Source organism: Piliocolobus tephrosceles, chromosome 7 (assembly GCF_002776525.5).
Source record: "Piliocolobus tephrosceles isolate RC106 chromosome 7, ASM277652v3, whole genome shotgun sequence".
NCBI classification, from domain to species: Eukaryota; Metazoa; Chordata; class Mammalia; order Primates; family Cercopithecidae; genus Piliocolobus; species Piliocolobus tephrosceles.
Window position 1 is genome coordinate 20470586 of NC_045440.1, and position 21596 is coordinate 20492181.

The 21596-nt window shown below is 43.2% G+C and overlaps 1 protein-coding gene and 1 long non-coding RNA gene across 4 annotated transcripts in view; one reads left to right on the top strand and one right to left on the bottom strand.

Annotated features, from left to right (window-relative positions):
- Nucleotides 1-4619, bottom strand: part of LOC116418860 — a 26871-nt gene extending 22252 nt beyond the window's left edge. The window contains exon 1 of the long non-coding RNA XR_004229028.1: nucleotides 4438-4619. This is a non-coding gene — a long non-coding RNA (uncharacterized LOC116418860). The remainder of the gene's footprint in view (nucleotides 1-4437) is intronic.
- A 134-nt stretch (nucleotides 4620-4753) lies between these two features.
- PIWIL2 (piwi like RNA-mediated gene silencing 2) overlaps nucleotides 4754-21596 on the top strand; it is an 89198-nt gene continuing 72355 nt past the window's right edge. The window contains exons 1-10 of one of the 3 annotated variants that reach the window (XM_023216858.2): nucleotides 4754-4854; nucleotides 9059-9304; nucleotides 10820-10907; nucleotides 11075-11213; nucleotides 12743-12949; nucleotides 13857-13967; nucleotides 17303-17420; nucleotides 18291-18415; nucleotides 19731-19811; nucleotides 20110-20223. In XM_023216858.2, coding sequence (XP_023072626.1) covers nucleotides 9107-9304; nucleotides 10820-10907; nucleotides 11075-11213; nucleotides 12743-12949; nucleotides 13857-13967; nucleotides 17303-17420; nucleotides 18291-18415; nucleotides 19731-19811; nucleotides 20110-20223 — 1181 coding nt within the window. In that variant the 5' untranslated portion in view covers nucleotides 4754-4854; nucleotides 9059-9106. Of the gene's footprint in view, nucleotides 4855-5033; nucleotides 5486-9058; nucleotides 9305-10819; nucleotides 10908-11074; nucleotides 11214-12742; nucleotides 12950-13856; nucleotides 13968-17302; nucleotides 17421-18290; nucleotides 18416-19730; nucleotides 19812-20109; nucleotides 20224-21596 lie in introns of those variants that run through there. The other 2 variants (XM_023216860.2, XM_023216859.1) reach the window with 2 other exon arrangements.

A 21596-nucleotide genomic window follows, 5' to 3' on the forward strand; every position in this document is an offset into this window, starting at 1 on the left:
TTTTGCTTTTTTTTTTTTTTTTTTTTGAGATGGAGTTTTGCTCTTGTTGCCCAGGCTGGAGTGCAGTGGCATGATCTTGGCTCACTGCAACCTCCGCCCCCCGCGTTCAAGCGATTCTCCTACCTCAGCCTCCTGAGTGGCTGGGATTACAGACACACACCACCACACCCAGCTAATTTTTTGTATTTTTAGTAGAGATGGGGTTTCATCATGTTGGCCAGGCTGGTTTCGAACTCCTGACCTCAGGTGATCCACCCACCTTGGCCTCCCAAAGTGCAGGGATTACAGGCATGAGCCACCGCACCTGGCCTCCTTTTTTTTTTTTTTTTTTTTTTGACGTATCCCCATTGTTAAGCATACAAATTTCTGTTTATTCATTTACCAATTGATGAACATTTAGGTGAAGTTTTTTGGCAATTATCAGTAATGCTGCTGTGAACATTTGCATGCAAGTTTTGTGTGGACGTGTTTTCATTTTTCTTAGGTAGCTACCAAGAAGTGAAAATTTGATTCCTACAGTAATTTTTTGTTTAACTTTTTGAGAAACTGCCAAATGTTTCCCAAAGAGGCTGCATCATTTTACATTCCCACTGGCAATGTAAGAGGGTTCCTGTTCCACCACATCCTTGCTGACATCTGTTATTCTATTAGTCAGACAGGCTTGCCATAACAAATTACCACAGACTGGGTGGCCTCAGCAACATACATTTTTTTCACAGCTCTGGAGGCTACGATTCTATGATCAAGGTGCTGGCAAATTTGATTTCTGGTGAGTACCGTCTCCCTAGCTTATAGATGGCTGCCATCTTGCTGTGTCCTCACATGGCCTTGTCTCTATGCTTCCATGAAGAGAGAAGGATAGAGATAGAGATCTCATGTCTCTTTCTCTTCTTATAAGGACACATATCCTATCAGATTAGAGCTCCTCTTTACCTCATTTACGTTAATTATCTCCCTACATACTCTGTCTCCAAATACACGGGATTAGGGCTTCAACATAGGTTTTGTGAGGAGGACACAATTCACTCCCTAACATTCCTCCCTCTGTCCCCCCACAAATTCATGCTCTTCTCACATGCAACACATTCGCCCCATCCTAACAGCCCCCAGAGTCTTACACCATTTCAGTATCAATTGCAAATCCAAGGTCTCATCTAAATAGGCCCTCCCTATCCATGGGTTCTGCATCCATGGATTAAACCAACCACAGATCAAAAATATTTGGAAAAAACAAAAAGGATGGTTGCATCAGTACTGAACAGGTGCAGACTTTTTCTTGTAATTATTCCCTAAACAATACAGTGTAACAACTATTTATGTAGCATTTACACTATATTTGGTATTGCAATTCATCTAGAGATGATTTAAATTATACAGGAAAATGTGCATAGGTTATATGCAAATATAAAATATACCATTTTATATAAGAGACTTGAGCATCTGTGAATTTTGGTATCCATGGAGGGAGGTCCTAAAAACCAATACTCCGCAGATACTGAAGGACAAATTCCATTAAATTTTATGGCTCCAGTCAGGGGTGTTGGCTCACACCCATAAGCCACTGAATTCACAGCCTGGGCAACATGGCGAAACCCTGTCTCTACTAAAGGGCTTATTAGTTCCAACAAGAGCTGGTTGTTAAAAAGAACCTGGCGCCTCCCTCCCCTCTCTTTCTTGCTTCCTCTCTCTCCATGTGATCTCTGCACAGGCTGGGTCTCTTTGCCTTCTGCCATGAGTGCAAGTACCCCGAGGTCCTCACCAGATGTCCAGTTTTGAACCTTCCAGCCAGCATAACCATGAGCTCAATAAACCTCTATTCTTTAAAAATTACCCAGCCTCAGGTATTCCTTTATAGTAACACTAAAGGGACTAATGGACTGACCCAGGTCCACTCACATCTTTTGCGCCCCCCTCTTTTTTATTTCTGAGACAGAGTTTTGCACTTGTTGCCCAGGCCGGAGTGCAGTGGCTTGATCTCGGCTCACTGCAACCTCCGCCTCCTGGGTTCAAGCGATTCTCCTGCCTCAGCCTCCCGAGTAGCTGGGATCACAGGCACGCACCACCATGCCTGGCTAATTTTTGTATTTTCAGTAGGGACAGGGTTTCACCACGTTGGCCAGGCTGGTCTCAAACTCCTGACCTCAGGCCATCTGCCCACCTCGGCCTCCTAAAGTGCTGGGATTACAGGTGTGAGCCACCGTAGCTTTTGCCCATTTTTTTTGATTAGATTGTGTGTCCTCCTTTTATTCAGCCTGATGTGTTTTGTGAGCTCATATTTATTGATACCTTTTACATGGGAGTTTTGGGAGCCTGGTGTATTTCTCCTGAAAGGATTTCTAGTTCTCTCTGCCAGGAACCCAGACGTACCGCATAGGTCTACATTAAATGAAATCTTTCCTATAGGTTTTAGGCCCCACCAATAATGTAATTTTCTGCCCTTAATCTTGCTGTGGCTCTGGTGATTTTATTTTCTGAACAGCAACAACATCAACAACAACAACAAATCAGAATACATGGTTGGAATAGAAATATTTATGTGGACCAAGCGCCCAAGGTATTTGGAGTCATGACTGCTTGGGAAAATTCAGATTATGTATAGTTATGGGGCAATTTTCACTCTGAATTTTAGAGACTGGCAGGGCCAGGTGGACAGAATTTGGTGTTGTGACTTAATTTTGAGTTAAAAAAAAAATCTGCAGTGGCTCATGCCTGTAATCCCAGTGCTTTGGGAGGCCGAGGCGGGTGGATCATGAGGTCAGGAGATCGAGACCATCCTGGTTAACATGGTGAAACCCCGTCTCTACTGAAAATACAAGAAAATTAGCCGGACATGGCGGCGGGCACCTGTAGTCCCAGCTACTAGGGAGGCTGAGGCAGGAGAATGGCGTGAACCCGGGAGGCGGAGCTTGCAGTGAGCTGAGATCGCGCCACTGCACTCCAGCCTGGGCGACAGAGCAAGACTCTGCCTCAAAAAAAAAAAAAAAAAAATCTGTAATTTTCTCTTAGTGTAATATGTGTACTCTTTTTGCCCCTTTCTTAACAAATAGCAATTACATATGGTTATGTGGTACACTATGATATTCTGATATTTGTTTACATTGTAGAATTAAACCAAATTAATTAACATATCTATCTCCTCACATACTCATCTTTTTGTGATTAGATTATGTGTGTCCTTTTTAATCAATATCCTAGGGATGGCTAATTAACAATTAAAGTACTCTTAGGGAATATAATCTCCAAGATATATTATTTTGAAAGATTCTAAATAGATTTCCATGTTTCAGAAAGCTTCAACCATTTTTATGTCCAATCAACAGCAAGACTATATGGATTTTCCTTTGGTTAAATAAGTAGTGTTCATGATGTCTGGATTGGCTAGAAATACTGTACAAAGGCCACCTACACTTGCACGGATGGACAGGATATAGAAATATAGAAAACTCAATGTGCCTACCCTTTGTGATGGTGCTCTTGGTTTAGATTCCCAAATAGAAGACATGTTCAGGAAATTATCTGAGGATTATTATTTCCTTACTTCAACTAGAAGATTTGCTGAATCCTGCCCCCAAAATATTGTTTCGTGTGTATACAATAAGGGTGTCATGCAAAGTTTGGTCGGAGTTCCTAAAAGAACAGGGAGTTGGATCTTCATGAAGGTTACAAAACAGTTTGTATAACTGTTTCTGACCGCACTTGCTACCATTAAGTATTTGCACAGGCTGGAGAATTGCTTACAACATAACATTGCAACAGTTGCAAGTTAAGAAGGTTGTGTGGTAAAGGAAGTGAAAATGTTAGATCATGGTAAACAAATACTGTCTAGGAACAGTGAAGGGGCATCGTGCCAACTGGATTCCTGAGTTGAAAATCATCCTGCTCCAATAATTTTCAGACTATCCTCATTCGGGAAGGAGAGGGGGGGCCCTTGTATGTGTGGATTAAAACAAGTCATGGGATATCTGAGACCTGGAAAAGATAAGGTTAATCCTTCTTTAGTCCTATTCCATGCAGAGCCTTTGGATGTCTCTATAGCATCTACCAAAGCCTTCAGAAGCTTGACCTCAACCACCCTGTAAAACCTGGGTGTGGGGAGGGATGCAGTTATTTGCCAAAATGGTTGGAAGAGGGGCAGAAATCTTTCTTTGGGTAAAATCATTCTGTAGTTGCTCAAGTAACCACTAATAATTTAATCTGCTTCCTAGAAAGTTCTTCTTGGCTTACAGATTTAGGCATCAATAAATAATAATAGGCAACATTTATCGAGGGTCGTCTTCTCCTTGTGCTAAGTATTTTACATACGTTATGTCATTATGTGTGTACGTTTCCATTCAACCCTATGAATGGGTGTTTTTAGTTTTTATCTGTTTTATGTACAAGGAAAGTGATGTGCAGAAATCATATGAATTAGGTGTTTGAATGCGCACTCGAGCTTACTGTTTCTTTTTCACCACCTGTATCGCTAATCCTCTAACTGGCAGGAATGGGGCAAGTCAATTTCAACACACGAGTCCTAGGCTAAATCTGTTTATAGGAGTTGCCCCCAGAAAGGGAGTCAGGATCCCAAACCCTAACACATTTTAACGCTGAGGCTCACAGAACTTCCAGCGCTCCTTCCGCACGAACCACCCCTGCACAGCGAACCTGCTGGAAAGGACGAGCCTCTCTTGCAGAAGGGCCAATGAGATAGCTTGCTCTTGTGAACGACAGGTCCTGTGGCCAATGGGCTCAGCCCCGGCGGCCTCGAAGAGCGGAAATTGGCCCTGGAGCATGTGGGCCCTGGGGCGTGGGTTGAACGCCATCTTTTTCTGAGGCCCGTGGAGGCGAGCGAGTAGGAGGAGGACTCACGCCCAGGTGAGAGGACTGGCCCCGGTTGCGGCAGGCCAGGCAGGTCAGGCAGGCCAAGTTCACACCGGGGCGGGTAGGGTGGGCTTTTGCTCAAGTACGTGTGGTGAGCCGGCCTCCCGGGCCTCTCCCCTCCCCGTTCGGGGAGGTGCTAAGGGTTGCGGGTCGGTCGCGGACGGGAAGTCGTTATTCGAGGCCCGGCGCTGAGGCCCCAGAGAAAGTGCTCAGGTGGGGGCGGCAGGGGAGGCCTAGGTGAACCTCTTATTTGGCCTGAAAGAGGAGAGAGAACCCCCGGCAGGGCTGTGGCTTTGGGAAAAGGTGCTTTTTTCGGGGTGGAAAGGGGGTGGGTCTCGCCTTCGGGGGCCTTGCTTCTGGTTAGGCCCGAGTCGTGAGGCCTCTGCACGGAGCGCGCACTCAGGGATGCGAGGGAGACAGGCCAAGCCCGTCCTGGGTTCCTTTACCATTGAACCTTTCGGTCAGCCAAGTATCTGCTACCTGATCCCAGGGGAAACCCACACTGGGAGAGGGCCCTGTGAGGTAGCTACCTGAATCTATAGAAGTGATGCTGGGGGTTGAGGGAAGCCTGGACAATGAGGAAGATTCCAGATGTCCCTTAAGGGAGGCTGTCCAGCGCTTCTGAGTATGTAGCTGTTAGCATACTGATTGCTTGGTATTCTTTGGGTGGTGGTGGGGAGGTGTGAGCAGAGTCCTGGCTCACCGAAAAGGGGTGTTAGCAGTTAAATATAGCCTTCAAGAAAGGGAGTCATATCTTGCATTTAGAGTGTGAAAGAGGATAGTTTAGTTCAATAAATTTTTCAGGTTCTTGAACTGTCTGCACTATGATGTGGACCTAGGAATTGTGTGTTAATCTTTTCTTTAAATGTATGATTTCTCTGTAGCTAATACTTAAGACAGCTTTTTAATTTTATTTTTGTTTGTTTGTTTTGAGACAGAGTCTCACTCTGTTGCCCAGGCTGGAGTGCAGTGGTGTGATCTCTGCTCACTACAACCTCTGCCTCCTGGGTTCAAGCAATTCTCCTGCCTCTGCCTCCCGAGTAGCTGGGATTACAGGTGCACACCACCATGCCTGGCTAATTTTTGTATTTTCAGTGGAGATGGGGTGTCACCATTTTGGTCAGGCTGGTCTCGAACCCCTGACCTTGTGATCTGCCCGCCTCGGCCTCCCAAAGTGCTGGGATTACAGGCGTGAGCCACCATGCCTGGCCAAGACAGCTTTTTGAAAGTTAAGAAGAGGCTTCTTCCAGCATTTGGGGAGGCTGAGGTAGGAGGATCACTTGAGACCAGCCTGGGCAACATGGTAAGATCCCATCTCTACAAAATTTTTAAAAAATTAACTGGGTATGGGCTGGGCGCGGTGGCTCAAGCCTGTAATCCCAGCACTTTGGGAGGCCGAGTTGGGCGGATCACGAGATCAGGAGATCGAGACCATCCTGGCGAACACGGTGAAACCCCATCTCTACTAAAAAATACAAAAAAACTAGCTGGGCGAGGTGGCAGGCGCCTGTAGTCCCAGCTACTAGGGAGGCTGAGGCAGGAGAATGGCGTAAAGCCGGGAGGCGGAGCTTGCAGTGAGCTGAGATCAGGCCACTGCACTTCAGCCTGGGCGACAGAGCAAGACTCTGCCTCAAAAAAAAAAAAAAAAAAATTAGCTGGGTATGGTGGCAGGTACCTGAAGTCCTAGCTACTTGGGAGACTGAGACAAGAGGACTGCTTGAGCACAGGAGGTTGAGACTGCAGTGAGTTAAGATCCCACCACTTCACTCAACGTGGATGACAGAACAAGACCCTGTCTTAAAAAAAAAAATCTTTTCCGTTAAGAAATATTTTTCAGGAACCAGGGGCAAGTCAGGACAATGAAAGGAGCCCCTTAAAGAGGGTGTCTTGAAATCTGTAGGTTATAAAGTGATTTTTTTTTTGAAACAGAATCTTGCTCTGTCACCTAGGCTGGAGTGCCACATCTTGACTCACTGCAACCTCCGCCTGCTGGGTTCAAGCGATTCTGGTGCCTCAGACTCCTGAGTAGGGGGGATTACAGGCATGCACCATCATACCTGACTAATTTTTGTATTTTTAGTAGAGACAGGGTTTCACCATGTTGGCCATGCTGGTCTTGAACTCTTGACCTTAAGTGATCCACCCGCCTCCCAAAGCGCTGGAATTACAGGCATGGGCCACGACGCCCAACCTACAGGTTATGAAGTGATTTTTGCAGAGACCTGATGGGCTTTAGATTTGGTGGGGAAGCCAAGGAGAGCCTCACCCCTGGTAACCTGGGGGAGAGAAGGGTGTTAAATGCAACCTGTGAGACTGAGCAAGTATTGTAGGCTCGAAGCAGAAAGACTGCGTCCTCTGGAGACTTCTGGTGGAGTCTGAAAGAAGAGAGTTTAAAAAAATTTTTTTTTCTATTTTTAAATTTTTTATAGAGACAGGGTCTCACTGTGTTCCTAAGGTACTGGCCTCAAACTCCTGGCCCCAAGTGGTCATCCCACCTAGGCCTCCCAGAGTGCTGAGGTTACAGGCATGAACCACTGTACTCAGCCTAAAGGAAGAATTTTGTAAAAAAGAATTGGATAGAGATTCGGAGAAGCAACTAAACAGATCAAGGAAAAGAAGTTAGTGCAATCATAGACTGGAAAAAAGTTAGGACTCTTATGTAGGAAAGAGAGGCTAAAAGCAAAAACCCATAAATATTTACTGACAATAATTTTATGATATGGCTATGTTAACTATGAAATTGTTTACAGGCTAGGCGCAGTAACTCGTAACTCATGCCTGTAATCTCAGCACTTTGGGAGACCCAGGTGAGCTGATCACCTGAGGTCGGGAGTTTGAGACCAGCGTGACCAACATAGAGAAACCCCGTCTCTACTAAAATACAAAATTAGCCGAGCGTGGTGCCGCATGCCTGTAATCCGAGCTACATGGGAGGCTGGGGCAGGAGAATTACTTGAACCCAGGAGGCAGAGGTTGCGTTGAGCTGAGATTGTGCCATTGCATTCCAGCCTGGGCAACAAGAGTGAAACTGCGTCTCAAAAAAAAAAAAAAAAAGAAATTGTTTATAAACCAAAGTCATCACCATACGTAAAAACTGCCTTAGCCAGGTGCGGTGGCTCACGCCTGTTATCCCAGCACTTTGGGGTGCTGAGGCAGCAAATTGCTTGAGCCCAGGTGTTTGAGACCAGACTTGGCAACATGTCAAGACCCTGTCTCTACAAAAAAATACACAAAGTAGCTGGGTGTTGTGGTGCATGCCTGTAGTCCCAGCTACTCAGGAGATTGAGATGTAAGGGTCACTTGAGCCCAGGAGGTTGAGGCTGCATTGAGCAGTGATCATGCCACTGCACTGCAGCCTGGGCGACAGAGGGAGACCCTCCCAAAAAACTGCTTCCTTATGCAACAGCTAGTTAACTTATAGGACTGCGTTTTGTGAGAGGCTGTTTGGGTAGAAAATATAAGTTCAAGGAGGATGTGAGCCTGTAAGACAGGGGTTCCCAACCCCCAGGCCACAGACTGGCTGGGGGCCTGTTAGGAACTGGGCTGCACAGCACGAGGTGATGAGAGGTTGGCGAATGAGCAAAGCTTCATCTGTATTGACAGCCGCTCCCCATGGCTCGTAGTATCACCTGAGCTCTGCCTCCTGTTGGATCCCTGGTGGCATTAGATTCTCATTGTGCAAACCCTCTTGTGAACTTCACATTCGAGGGATCTAGGTTGCATGCTCCTTATGAGAGTCTAATGCCTGATGATCTGTCCCTGTCTCCCATCACCCGCAGATGGGACCATCTAGTTGCAGGAAAACAAGATCAGGGCTCCCACTGATCCTACATTGTGGTGAGTTGTATAATTATTTTATTTCATTATCACAATGTAATAATAGAAATAAAGTGCACAATAAATGTAGTGCATTTGAGTCACTCTGAAACCATCCCCCTACCCCTGGGTCCAAGGAAAAATTATCTTCCAGGAAACCATTCTCTGGTGCCAAAAAGGTTGGGGACCACTGCTCTAAGGGATTGTTAATGAAGGGTGTTTAGAATATTACAGATCATATAGAAGCCTTTGAAGTGAATATGTTGTAGAAGGCTGGGCATGTTACTGGACTGACTCAAAATATTATTTTAATGCTTTGTGAGTGTGTCTTGAAGGAAAAGGAAAACAGTTGGGAACCTTAATCTTTTGAAAATGCTGGCAGGTAATTAACCAGAACAGGATCAACACACGTGTTCTCTACAGCCTTTCCATGGATCCTTTCCGACCATCATTCAGGGGCCAGTCTCCTGTCCACCCATCCCAGTACCAGGCTGTACGGATGCCAGGCTGTTGGCTACAAGCTTCTAAACCTTTGGACCCAGCTCTGGGCAGGGGAGTACCTGCAGGCAGAGGCCATGTGTTTGGAAAGCCAGAGGAGCCAAGCACACAGAGGGGGCCAGCACAAAGGGTAAGACCACTTCAGGATGCAGAGGAGAGGCATATAGCTTACCTGTCCGCCGTCAGAGGAAGTAATGGATTACAAAGTGCTTGCAGGGCTGGGCACGGTGGCTCACGCCTGTAATCCCAGCATTTTGGGAGGCCGAGGCACGTGGATCATCTGAGGTCAGGAGTTCAAGACCAGCCTGACCAACATGGTGAAACCCCGTCTCTACTAAAAATACAGAAATTAGCCAGGTGTGGTGGTGTGCCCCTGTAATCCCAGCTACTCAGGAAGCTAAGGCAGGATAATTGCTTGGACCCTGGAGGCGGAGGTTGCAGTGAGCTGAGATCTTGCCACTGTTCTCCAGCCTAGGCGACAGAGCAAGACTCCATCTCAAACAACAACAACAACAACCACAAAGTGCTTGCAAAACTGGGAAACCCTAAACAGAAACAAGGTTGTCTTTTTTTGTTTTCTTTAACAAATAGATACATCTGGGCAGATGTTTTAAATCTAGAGTTTCTAGAGGTATGAGGAAGTACCGCGTAATGAATGCTAGATGGACTTGGTAAGTACCGTAGATCCTCTAGCTTCCAATCATCCCTCCATCCCTCCATCTGTAATTGTTAGGGCTAAAGGTACAACCTCTTGTTCTTTTCTGAATATTTAGATTTTCACTCTGGTTTTGACTTTATGATAGTAGCAGCAGTTCCTGCCTCAGAGGTAATAATACTTAACATTTGTTCATTTTGGAAGGCTCATTGCCCAGTGAACAGATCTTAAAGAAAAACAGGATCTTCAGTTATTGCTGCTGCTGTGTGAACACTTAACATGTGTATATTCTTCAATTTTTAATTATAAAGTAATTTCGAGAATAATATTTGTCTATAATTAATATGTCAAAGAGAGTTAGCAAATGTAGGAAGAACCTAATAATGAAGTTAGGATTATTTTAAGTAGAGTTTACATTGTCAAATATAATATTTTTGTAAGGAGAGAAGTTTATGACAGTAATCTTACATGTTGACTCAAATGAATTGCTTGAGTCTATACGTAGCTTTTATTAATGTCAGATCCAACTGGTGTAACAGTAGTAGACATTCAAGACTGCCATAGGAAAACAGTAGCAGGTTACCCAAACCTCTGATATTCATAAATGATCCAGCTTTTTTGAAATTTATTAACCAGTACACTTGTTCTCTCTTGCCTTGAATATGCAGGAAATAGAAAAATGGAAAAGTTAATTCTGTCCTGTTGCATTTTGTTATGCTGTTCATCAAATCAAAATGGAAAAGTTAACTCTGTTCTGTTGCATTTTGTTATACTGCATATCAAATCATGGGCTATAAGTGTAACTGTGCTTTAAGACCTAATATCACATAGTTACAAGTATTTTTTAAAGTTTATAAAATATGTTTCTCTTTATTTTTAAAACATTTATAGAATTTGAAGATGATTTTTCTTATATAACAAGACTAAGAAAGCTCTTGTTTCTGGGGTTTTAAACTACCTCTTGGAACTTTATTCTTTGACTTTCCACAGGAGTCTGTGGGTTTGGTCTCCATGTTCAGAGGCCTGGGCATTGAAACAGTTTCTAAGACGCCTCTGAAACGGGAAATGCCTCCATCAGGTATGTGGAAAACTAACTTGAGAAATTCAGTGATATATATGATTGGTTTCTTCTAAAATCCAAATGGTTTATCTTCAGAAACATAACTGTGCTTTAAAAAAAAAAAAACTATACTTTAAAACACGTTTAACTCATAGTCGTTGCTGGGGTTCGGTTCTTTCTTTCAGGTAGAGGCATTTTGGGTCGAGGCTTGTCTGCTAATCTGGTACGCAAGGACAAGGAGGAACTCTCTCCTGCTTTTTGGGATCCAAAAGTGTTGGCAGCTGGGGACAGCAAGATGGCAGAGGCCTCCGTTGGTTGGAATAGGTGGGTAAAGTCACCCTCTCAGGTAACTATCAAATTCAGATGGAATATCTCTGTAAGTTCAGAGAGCAACTCTAAGAAGGGTTGTGTCATCTCATAAACAATCAATGTCTGGTTTTATATTAAAGAATGTGCATTTCCCAAGAGTAGTCAGCAGCTGTTAATACAGCTAGACATTGGAAAAGGGTAAAAGTAGTTCTCCCTGGGCTGTTGAGAAATTCATTTGTCCTCTTAAAAAATTACCTGATCGTGGTGATTTTTGTTTTTTTTTTGGAGACGGAGTCTTGCTCTGTCGCTCAGGCTGGAGTGCAGTGCCTTGATCTTGGCTCACTGCAACCTCCGCCTCCCAGGTTCAAGCAATTCTCCTGCCTCAGCTTCCCGAGTAGCTGGGACTATACGCATGTGTCACCACGCCCAGCTAATTTTTTGTATTTTTAGTAGAGACGGGGTTTTATCATGTTGGTCAAGTTGGTCTTGAATTCCTGACCTCAAGTGATCCGCCTGCCTTGGCCTCTCAAAGTACTGGGATTACAGGCATGAGCCGCTGTGCCTGGACTTTTTTTTTTTTTTTTTTTTTTTTTTGAGACGGAGTCTCGGTGTGTTGTCCAGGCTGGAATGCAGTGGGGCAATCTTGGTGGTTCACTGCAACCTCCGCCTCCCAGGTTCAGGCGATTCTCCTGCCTCATCCTGCCGAGTAGCTGGGACTACAGGTGTGTGCCACCATGCCTGGCTAATTTTTTTTTTTTTTTTTTTTGGAGACAGTCCCATACTGTCGCCAGGCTGGAGTGCCGTGCCGCGATCTTAGCTCACTGCAACCTCTGCCTCATACTCAGCTGATTTTTGTATTTTTAGTAGAGACGGGGTTTCACCATATTAGCCAGGTTGGTCCCAAACTCCTGATGTCGGGCAATCCTCCCGCCTTGGCTTCCCAAAGTGCTGGGATTACAGGCGTGAGCCACTGCACCCAGCTATGGTGATTCTTTAATTACGTTGAGTCAAACTTTCTCCTCTATTCTGCTATGGAAGATGGCTGTGACAGTCAATAGTGGTTGGCGCATAAGTCATGGTGGCATATGTTGTGTTTTTTTTTGTTTGTTTGTTTGTTTTTAATTTGGGTCTGTCTCTCTCGCCCAGGCTTTAGTGCAGTAGTATGGTCTCAGCTCACTGCAGCCTCGACCTGTCAGGCTGAAGCGATCCTCCCACCTCAGCCACCCAAGTAGCTGGGACGACAGTCATGAGCCACCATACCTGGATAATTTTTGTATTTTTTATAGTTTGGGGTTTCACTGTATTGTTTAGGCTGGTCTTGAACTCCTGGTCTCAAGCAGTCTCCCTACCTCGGCTTCCCAAAGTGCTAGGATTACAGGCGTGAGCCACTGTGCCTGGCCTTGGCGTATGTGGTTTGAGAGAATTTCAAACTTGGATCACTTTAGCTGATTCCTCCAGGAAGAGGTTGTGGAGTTGGGGGAATAATCTGGATGGGACATAGCTATTATAAAAAGCCCCGATTTTCCTCTCTCTCCACATTTCAGGATGCTTGGAAGAGGGAGTTCGGATGCTTCTTTATTACCACTGGGAAGAGCAGCAGGTGGTATTGGCAGAGGAGTGGACAAGCCTCCCTGTGCCTTCAGCGCACCATTCCGGGATCCCCCGCAGCTGTCATCACTACCAGCTCTGCCCCAGTCCCCCCAGCACTCTCCAGATCGCCCTCTGGTCCTGACTGTGGAACACAAGGAAAAGTAAGTCAGGAGCACTGCCTTCTCTACTTAGTAATGATCGTGAAAACTGCATTTTGGCTGGTGTGTAGTATTGTAAAATCTATTTTTGTTGGATCCTCCCTGGGTAATAAGTACTGCAGGGTGTTTTGTTTTTTGCCAGTAGGAGATTGACAAAGAGATGGGACAATTTTTTTTTTCTTTTTGAGACGGAGTCTCACGCTGTCACCCAGGCTGCAGTGCAGTGGCACAATCTCGGCTCGCTGTAACCTCTGCTTTGTGGGTTCAAGCAATTCCCTGCCTCAACCTCCCGAGTAGTTGGGATTACAGGCGCCTGCCATCACCCCCGCCTGATTTTTTTGTATTTTTAGTAGAGATGGGGTCTCACCACCTTGGACAGGCTGGTCGTGAACTCCTGACCTTGTGATCCAGCCGCCTCAGCCTCCCAAAGTGCTGGGATTACAGGTGTGAGCCACCGCATCTGGCCAAGATGGGACAATTTCTGAAGTTAAATGTGGTTGACAGTGGACATATAGCATGCAACAAAAGAGTAGACTCACGGCCTTTCATTTCCTTCCCAATTGAGACAATTCTTTGTCTTATTGAAGATAAGGAAATAATTTAGGAAGAATATCATGACACTTCATCTTTCTCCATAGAACTCATCCTTGTGTTCTTAGTTAATGGGCCTAGTTTATTTGGTAATGTTACTAGGAAAGGTAGGGTGACCTTGCTTATCTAATTAGGTCTTGCTAATGATTAGTCTTCAGAGCGTGCTTTCGTGAGTGTTGATTCTTGATTTGTGTATCTGTAGCAAAATGTGAAAAAATATTACTTCTCCTAATCTTTTTGTTGTTGGTTGTGTGGGTTGGTTAGTTACTTTGTTTTTTGTTTTTGATACATGCAGTTGCTTTTTGTTTTTATTTTCTAGAGAGCTTATTGTGAAGCAGGGATCAAAAGGAACACCTCAGTCTTTGGGACTGAACCTCATCCAAATACAATGTCATAATGAAGCAGTTTATCAATATCATGTGACTTTCAGGTATTCAGAGCTTTCCTTTGTATTGTTCACTTCTTAGAGGGCAGTAAAGAAATAGTTCCCCTGGAATAACTGAATATTGTCCTATACAGTTCCTGGTGGACCTCTCAATGAGATAATGCATTTACTCAGATCCTTATAGGAAGTTTAAGGTTAATCTTAAACTGTGTGTATGTATTTAGCTATATTACCAGTCCCTGTTTTAACTTCATAGAGTATAGATTTATACATGAGGCTAGAAGTTAATTTAATGTGAAGTTAATGAAGCTTAAGTTCAGGGCCTTTTAAAACTTGCATTAGATGTCTTCCATGATCTTTTAACTTATTTCATATGTGTAATTTTGTATTCTTTTTCTTAAAGAACCCTCCCCTCCCCCACCAGTGGTGTGAAATCCATGCCCCATGAAACCTGGATCCTTCCCTGCATGAGCCATCATACCAACATCTGACATCTCTCCAGTGACAGTCTAGGGTTAAATTTAGGGGTGAGAAAAATGAAGAAAGATAACTTCAGTTTTATATCAATAATTTTAGGATTTATTACTATTTAAAAATAGTTTATATTAGTTTGTGTTCTCTTTTAATATCTTAGAGGAGTCATTAGCTAGAAGTTCTTAGCTGGAATTGTGAAAATAAGTGTTTTGAAATACCTATGAAGAAAATTAGATGATGTAGAAGTCTCAGTTTTTTTAATTGAAAAATAGTTGTGTATATGTATGAGTACAATATGATGTTTTGATAATGTATACATAATAGAAAGATTAAATCAGGCTAATTGACATATCTATCACCTCACCTACTTACTGTTTTTTGTGGTGAAAACATTTAGAATCTCTTTTAAGAATTTTGAAATGCACGCTGTTGTTAACTATGGTTACCGTAGATCACTAAAACTTACTCCACCTGTCTGTCTGAAACTTTGTACCTTTTAACCAACTTCTGCCATTTCCCCATACCCCTCACCCCCAGCCTCTGGTAGCCATGTTCCTACTCTCTGTTCACAATGAGTTCAACTTTTTGGATTCCATATATGGATCAGATGGTATTTGTCTTTCTGTGCCTATCTTATTTCACTTAGCATAATACTCTCCAGATCCTTTCATATTGTCACAAATGACAGGATGTACTTCTTTTTAAAGGCTATATAGTATTCCATTGTGTATGTATACCACTTTATCCATTCATCCATTGGTGGACACTTAGATTGATTCTATGTCTTGCTTGTTGTGAATAGTGCTGCAGTGAACATGGGAGTGCACATATATCTCTTTGACACACTGATTTTAATTCCTTTGGATAAATACCCAGAAGTGGGATTGTTGAATCATATGTAGTACTATTTTTAGCTTTTTAAAGAAACTTTCATACTATTTCTTTTCTTTCTTTTTTTTTTTTTTGTTTTTGTTTTGAGACAGGGTCTCAATCTGTCACCCAGGCTGGAATGCAGTGGTGCAATCTCAGCTCACTGCAACTTCTGCCTCCCAGGTTCAAGCAATTCTCTTGCCTCATCCTCCTAGTAGCTGGGATTACAGGCGAGCGCCCCCATGCCTGGCTAATTTTTGTATTTTTTTTTTGGTAGAGTCGGAGTTTTGCCATGTTGACCAGGCTGGTCTCAAACTCCTGACCTCAAGTAATCCACCTGCCTTGGCCTCCCAAAGTGCTGGGATTACCGGCATAAACCACCATGCCTGGCCAGAAATTTCCATACTGTTTCTAAAGGTAGCTATACTAGGAAGGCTGAATTTATGAAGGACAGCTGCTAGTTGATGACACAAGAGGAAGAACTGAAGTGAAAGAGAGAAGAAAGGAACAGTTAGGGAGAAAATATTCTGAAGGTATGTTATAAAGACCAAAGGAAGGACTCATTTGAATGAAGATAATGAGAAGGTGGTTGACTTTGGCCACAGGAAAAAAAGCAACTGGATATGCTTGTTGAGGGTGGTGTGATATTCTAGTAGTTTTGTTAGAGTTGTAGAGATAAAAAAAAAAAAAGGGAATATGAAAAGCACCAAGGAGGGTATAGGCCATAAGAAGTAGCCAGTGACTTGGCCAGTCATTTAAAAAGTTTGTAAGAGGAATGAGAAAATGGAATAATTATAGAAGGCAACAGGATTGCTTTAATAGTTTCTTTTTTTTTTTTTTGCTCTAATAGTTTCTATGAGGTAAGAAAGCAGAGCTGAGCACATACAACAGGTAGAGGGAAGTAGCCAGAAAAGCGGGGGAAATTGGATCCTAGGAAACAGGCTTGTTGTGAAATGTACAGCAAAGAGGTGAGCATTAAAGAGGGGAGAGGGCTGCGTGCAGTGGCTCATGTCTGTAACCCAGCACTTAGGGAGGCCAAGGAGGGAGAGTTGCTTAAGGCTAGGAGTTCAAGACTATCCTAGGTAACAACAACAAAAAATTTTAGTTTATTTATTTTTTTGAGACAGTCTCACTTTGTTGCCCAGGCCGGAGTGCAGTGGCACAGTCTCACCTCAGTGCTACCTCCATCTCCCAGACTGAAGCGATTCTCATGCCTCAGCCTCCGAGTAGCTGGTATTACAACCACATGCCACCACACCCCGCTGATTTTTTTGTATTTTTAGTAGAACAGGGTTTCACCATGGTGGCCAGAGTGATCTTGAACTCCTGGTCTCAAGTGATCCACCCACCTCGGCCTCCCAAAGTGCTGGGATTACAGGCATGGGCCACTGTGCCAGGGCAAAAAAAGAAAAATGTTTTTTAAGTTAGCCAGGTCTAGTGGTACACTTAGAGTCCCAGTTACTTGGGGGCCTGAGGCAGAAGGATCACTTGAGCCCACAAGTTTGAGACTGCAGTGAGCCATGATCATGCCACTGTACTTCAGCCTGGGTGACAGAGCAAGACCCTGTCTCAAAAAAAAAAAAAAAAAAAAAAAAAAAAAGGGAGGGGGGGAGAACCCTTCCTCTGAAAATGGATTGACAAATGTTAAGGAAACAATGGGAGAATCGCTTGAACCTGGGAGGTGGAGATTGCAGTGAGCCAAGATCGCGCCACTGCATTCCATCCTGGGCGGCAGAGCGAGACTCCATCTCAAAAACAAATATGTATATATGGAAGAATACACACTGACATGCTAAGGCAGGTGTCCTTTGGTGGTAGAATTTAGGGGTGGTTTTTATTTTTTTTTTAACCTATATTTTCTGATGTTTCAGCTGCGAGCAGGTATTCTTGAGTCAAAGTTCTAGTCAGATAGATAATTTTTAATATGGCCTCTAGATGGAGCAGCAGTTACTGGGTAACTAGCACCTGTTGCACAACTGTGGTAAAGATTGCTGTATGAGTCAAGTTGAAGGAAAATCCTTTTCATTATTTTCCAGCCCCAATGTGGAGTGCAAAAGCATGAGGTTCGGCATGTTGAAGGACCATCAAGCTGTCACCGGCAATGTCACTGCGTTTGATGGATCTATTCTCTATCTGCCTGTTAAGCTTCAACAAGTGAGACCAAACAGGAAATGGGCTTTCAGATGAACCCTAAGAGTGCTCTAGTGTTTTTTGTTTGGTTTTGCTTTTAAGAGATTGGGTCTATATTGCCCAGGCTGGTCTTGAACTCCCAAAGCCCTGGGATTACAGGCGTGAGTCACTTCGCCTGGCCCAGCACTGGTGTTTTGACGAGTAGGAAACCATAGAATTCCTGTACGTTTGAGTTGTATTTTTCTCTTCATAGATGGGAAGACATTTTTGCAGGACATAACAGCACATTTTAGGTTTGAATTCCATAAGAAGCACCTTCTCACATGAGGAATGCTTGGAAGTCTGTGACCTCAGTGATAAAGAGTAACTTAAAATTGCAAATGTAGGCCAGGCGCAGTGGCTCACACCTGTAATCCTAGCACTTCGGGAGGCTGAGGTGGGTGAATCACGAAGTAAGGAGATCGAGACCATCCTGGCTAACACGGTGAAACCCCATCTCTACTAAAAATACAAAAAATTAGCTGGGTGTGGTGGCTGTAGTCCCAGCTACTTGGGAGGCTGAGGCAGGAGAATGGCATGAAGCTTGCAGTGAGCAGAGGTCGTGCCACTGCACTCCAGCCTGGGTGACAGAGTGAGACATGGTCTCCAAAACAAAACAACAACAAAAAAAATTGCAAATGTAAACTTGGTTGGAATTCTCTTACCAAATCATTTTTCTGAACCATAGTCATCATGCTGTGCTTTTGCCAGTGTGGACAGCAAAGTGAGGGGAAAAGTAGAAAAATGTTTTCAGATATTTTAGTGTTCTTAAGAACACAGTTGAATTAGATTAGGACTTGGTCATTAGTTCTTAGTTTTGTCATTTTGTTTTACCTGTGTGTATTTATTTGTTAGGTTCTTGAGTTAAAAAGTCAAAGGAAAACAGACAGTGCTGAAATCAGCATTAAGATTCAGATGACAAAGATCCTGGAGCCCTGCTCTGACCTGTGCATTCCCTTCTACAATGTTGTTTTCCGTCGGTAAGGAAACAGCTGAAGTTCTGTTGTCCTTTAACTTCAGTCTTGTATTTGCAATAATGTTCTTCAAGATGCTTGGATGGAAATATGTGACAGTGTATTCTAGATGGGTTTGGAAGCATTTAATGAATAAATGGATGGGATTAGGGCTTACTCAAAAATTATCTCACAAGTGGTAGACCAGATTTGGATATATGAAATTAGGTTTGGAGGTAGATGGATAGGAGAATGGGTTCCTCTGGGTGTGTTCAGGAACTTTGAAAGGAGCTGTTTATAGTGCATATTTAATGGTGACAGTAACAAGGGGGCTACTTAAAGAAGTTGTGTGTAAAAATATTTGGTGGAAGGATTTTTTTTCAGTCTCTTGAATTTTTGGATTACAGATAGCTTATAATTGTTTAACTTCTTTTGAAACATCCTGCTTTTCATACAGCCGCTATTCTCAAACTACCTCTTATTTAATGAAAGACAGAACCTAATTTCTTTTTTTAATTTTTATTTTGAGACAGAGTCTCGTTCTGTCACCAGGCTGTGGTGTAGTGGTGTAATATTGGCTCACTGCAACCTCCGACTCCCTGGTTCAAGTGATTCTCCTGCCTCAGTCTCCTGAGTAGGTGGGATTACAGGGATATGGCACCACGCCTGGCTAATTTTTATGTTTTTAACAGAGATGATGTTTCATTATGTTGGCCAGGAGGGTCTTGATCTCCTGACCTCCTGATTTGGGAGGCCTCAGCCTCCCAAAGTGCTGGGATTACAGGCGTAAGCCACCGCACCCGGCCCACAGAACCTAATTTCTACCTAGTAAGCTGTACTGCCAGGAAAAAAACGTAACTACCTTTGCCACACTGTTATTCACAAACTTAGCAATGGGCTCTCTTGATTCTTCATAGTTAATGGTGAAAAGTAATGTACATCAAACCTGGGAAATCAACTCAGTGTTTGGTCAGCTAGTAAGTGGAAAAGACTGCTGTCATTTTACTTTGCTTTTTCAGTCAAATGCTTTGGCAGTTTTTGGTTTTCTTTTAGCAAGATTGTTCTCAATATAAAAGCTGTCTTCTACAAAGAGCACAAACATTTCTTTTTTTTTTTTTTAATTTTTTTTTTTTAATTTTTTATTTATTTATTTTTTTATTATACTTTAAGTTCTAGGGTACATGTGCATAACGTGCAGGTTACATATGTATACATGTGCCATGTTGGTGGAGCACAAACATTTCTAACCTTTCAGACTTCCAAAGGCAAATGTAGCTAAGAATAATGGAACGTAATTTTATTACTCTTCTGTTAGAAAACTCATAATTGCTTTTTATTTCAGGGTAATGAAACTTTTAGATATGAAGCTTGTGGGGAGAAACTTTTATGACCCTACAAGTGCTATGGTACTACAGCAACACAGGTTGGTACTTTTTTCCTCTTCCTCACTATTCTGGAAAGAAATTTTCCATTACAACCATTGTATTTAGTACCATAATCTCAGCAGTAGTTTATGGTAGTGAATACAATTTATCAACTAAATCTCTTCCTTAGTTTGGTTTTTCAGTGAGTTTGCAATGATGTCAGTTAACTTAGTTTCCTGAGGCTTTCTCATTACTATTAGGAAAGGGCAGTATGACCTCAAAGTATTGTTCACATGGGGGCATGGAAGTATATGTGTTCTTTGAAAATCCTACAGTTAAGACCACCTCTCTCTCCAGATTGCAGATCTGGCCAGGCTATGCAGCTAGCATCCGAAGGACAGACGGAGGGCTCTTCCTGCTAGCTGATGTCTCCCATAAGGTCATTCGAAATGACTCTGTGCTGGATGTCATGTGAGTGAATAGTGGGATCTATCTTTCACTTGCTGATGATTTTCTGAAAAGTTCAGTAACAGCTGGTAATAATACACATTAGACATTATTCTTTTTGTTTTTTCCGCCAGAGACAGGGTCTTGTTTTGTCACCCTGGCTGGTATACAGTGGTTTGATCATAGCTCACTGTAACCCTGAACTCCTGGGTTCAAGTGATCCTACCACCTCAGCCTTCCGAGTAGTCAGGACTACAGGTGTGCTACCATGTCCAGCTAATTTTTAATTTTTTGTAGAGACAGGGTCTTGCTATGTTTCCTAGGCTGGTCTTGAACTCCTGGCTTCAAGGGACCCTCCTACCTCAGCCTTTCAAAGTGTTGGGATTATAGGCGTGAGCCATGGCACCCAGCCCTGTTTAGATTTTTTGTTGTAGAATAACTGCACTGAATATATGTGCCCTTGTCCCTAGTCATACTGAGATAAGCATCTGAATAGACATCTGCTATGCTTTGAGAAGGAGTTTTATTTAAATTTGTGGTAAGGAGAACTTGGTTTGATATATGCATGTACTGAGTTTGCATATAATAATATACAATGTATGTGTTACTGTAGTAAATACAGATGTGTATAATTGTTTTTTTAATTGAGACGGAGTCTCACTCTATCACCCAGGCTGGAGTACAGTGGTGCGATCTCAGCTCACTGCACCCTTTGCCTCTCGGGTTCAAGTGGTTCTCCTGCCTCAGCCTCCTGAGTAGCTGGAATTACAGGCTACCATGCCTGGCTAATTTTTTTTTTCTTTTTCTTTCTTTCTTTCTTTTTTTTTTTTTTTTTGAAACAGTGTCTCTCTCTCTTGCTCAGGCAGGAGTGCAGTAGCACGATCTCATCTCACTGCAACCTCTGCCTCCTGGGTTGAAACAGTTCCCTTGCCTCAGCTTCCCGAAGAGCTGGGACTACAGGTGCATGCCGCCACGTCTGGCTAATTTTTTGTATTTTAGTAGAGACAGAGTTTCGCTATGTTTCCCAGACTGGTCTTGAACTCCTGAGCTCAGGCAATCTGCCCACCTCAGCCTCCCAAAGTGCTGAGATTACAGGTGTGAGCCACTGTGCCCAGCCAGATGTGTGTAATTTTTAGTGGCTGCATGAAATCTCATCTTACACATAAGTCTCTGTACATCTGATTTTTTTTAGGCCACGTACTCAGAAGTAGAATTACTTAATGGAAGGGCTGAACATTCTAGAGCCTTTTAATATATATCCAATATAATACGATAGTTAACTATATCTTGACAAATTACCCTGTAGAAGATTGTTTCAGTTTCTTTTCCCACCGGCTTTGTACAACCACTGGGTGTTATCAGGCTTGTGTTTGCTCCTCTGACCATTTCATTCATTG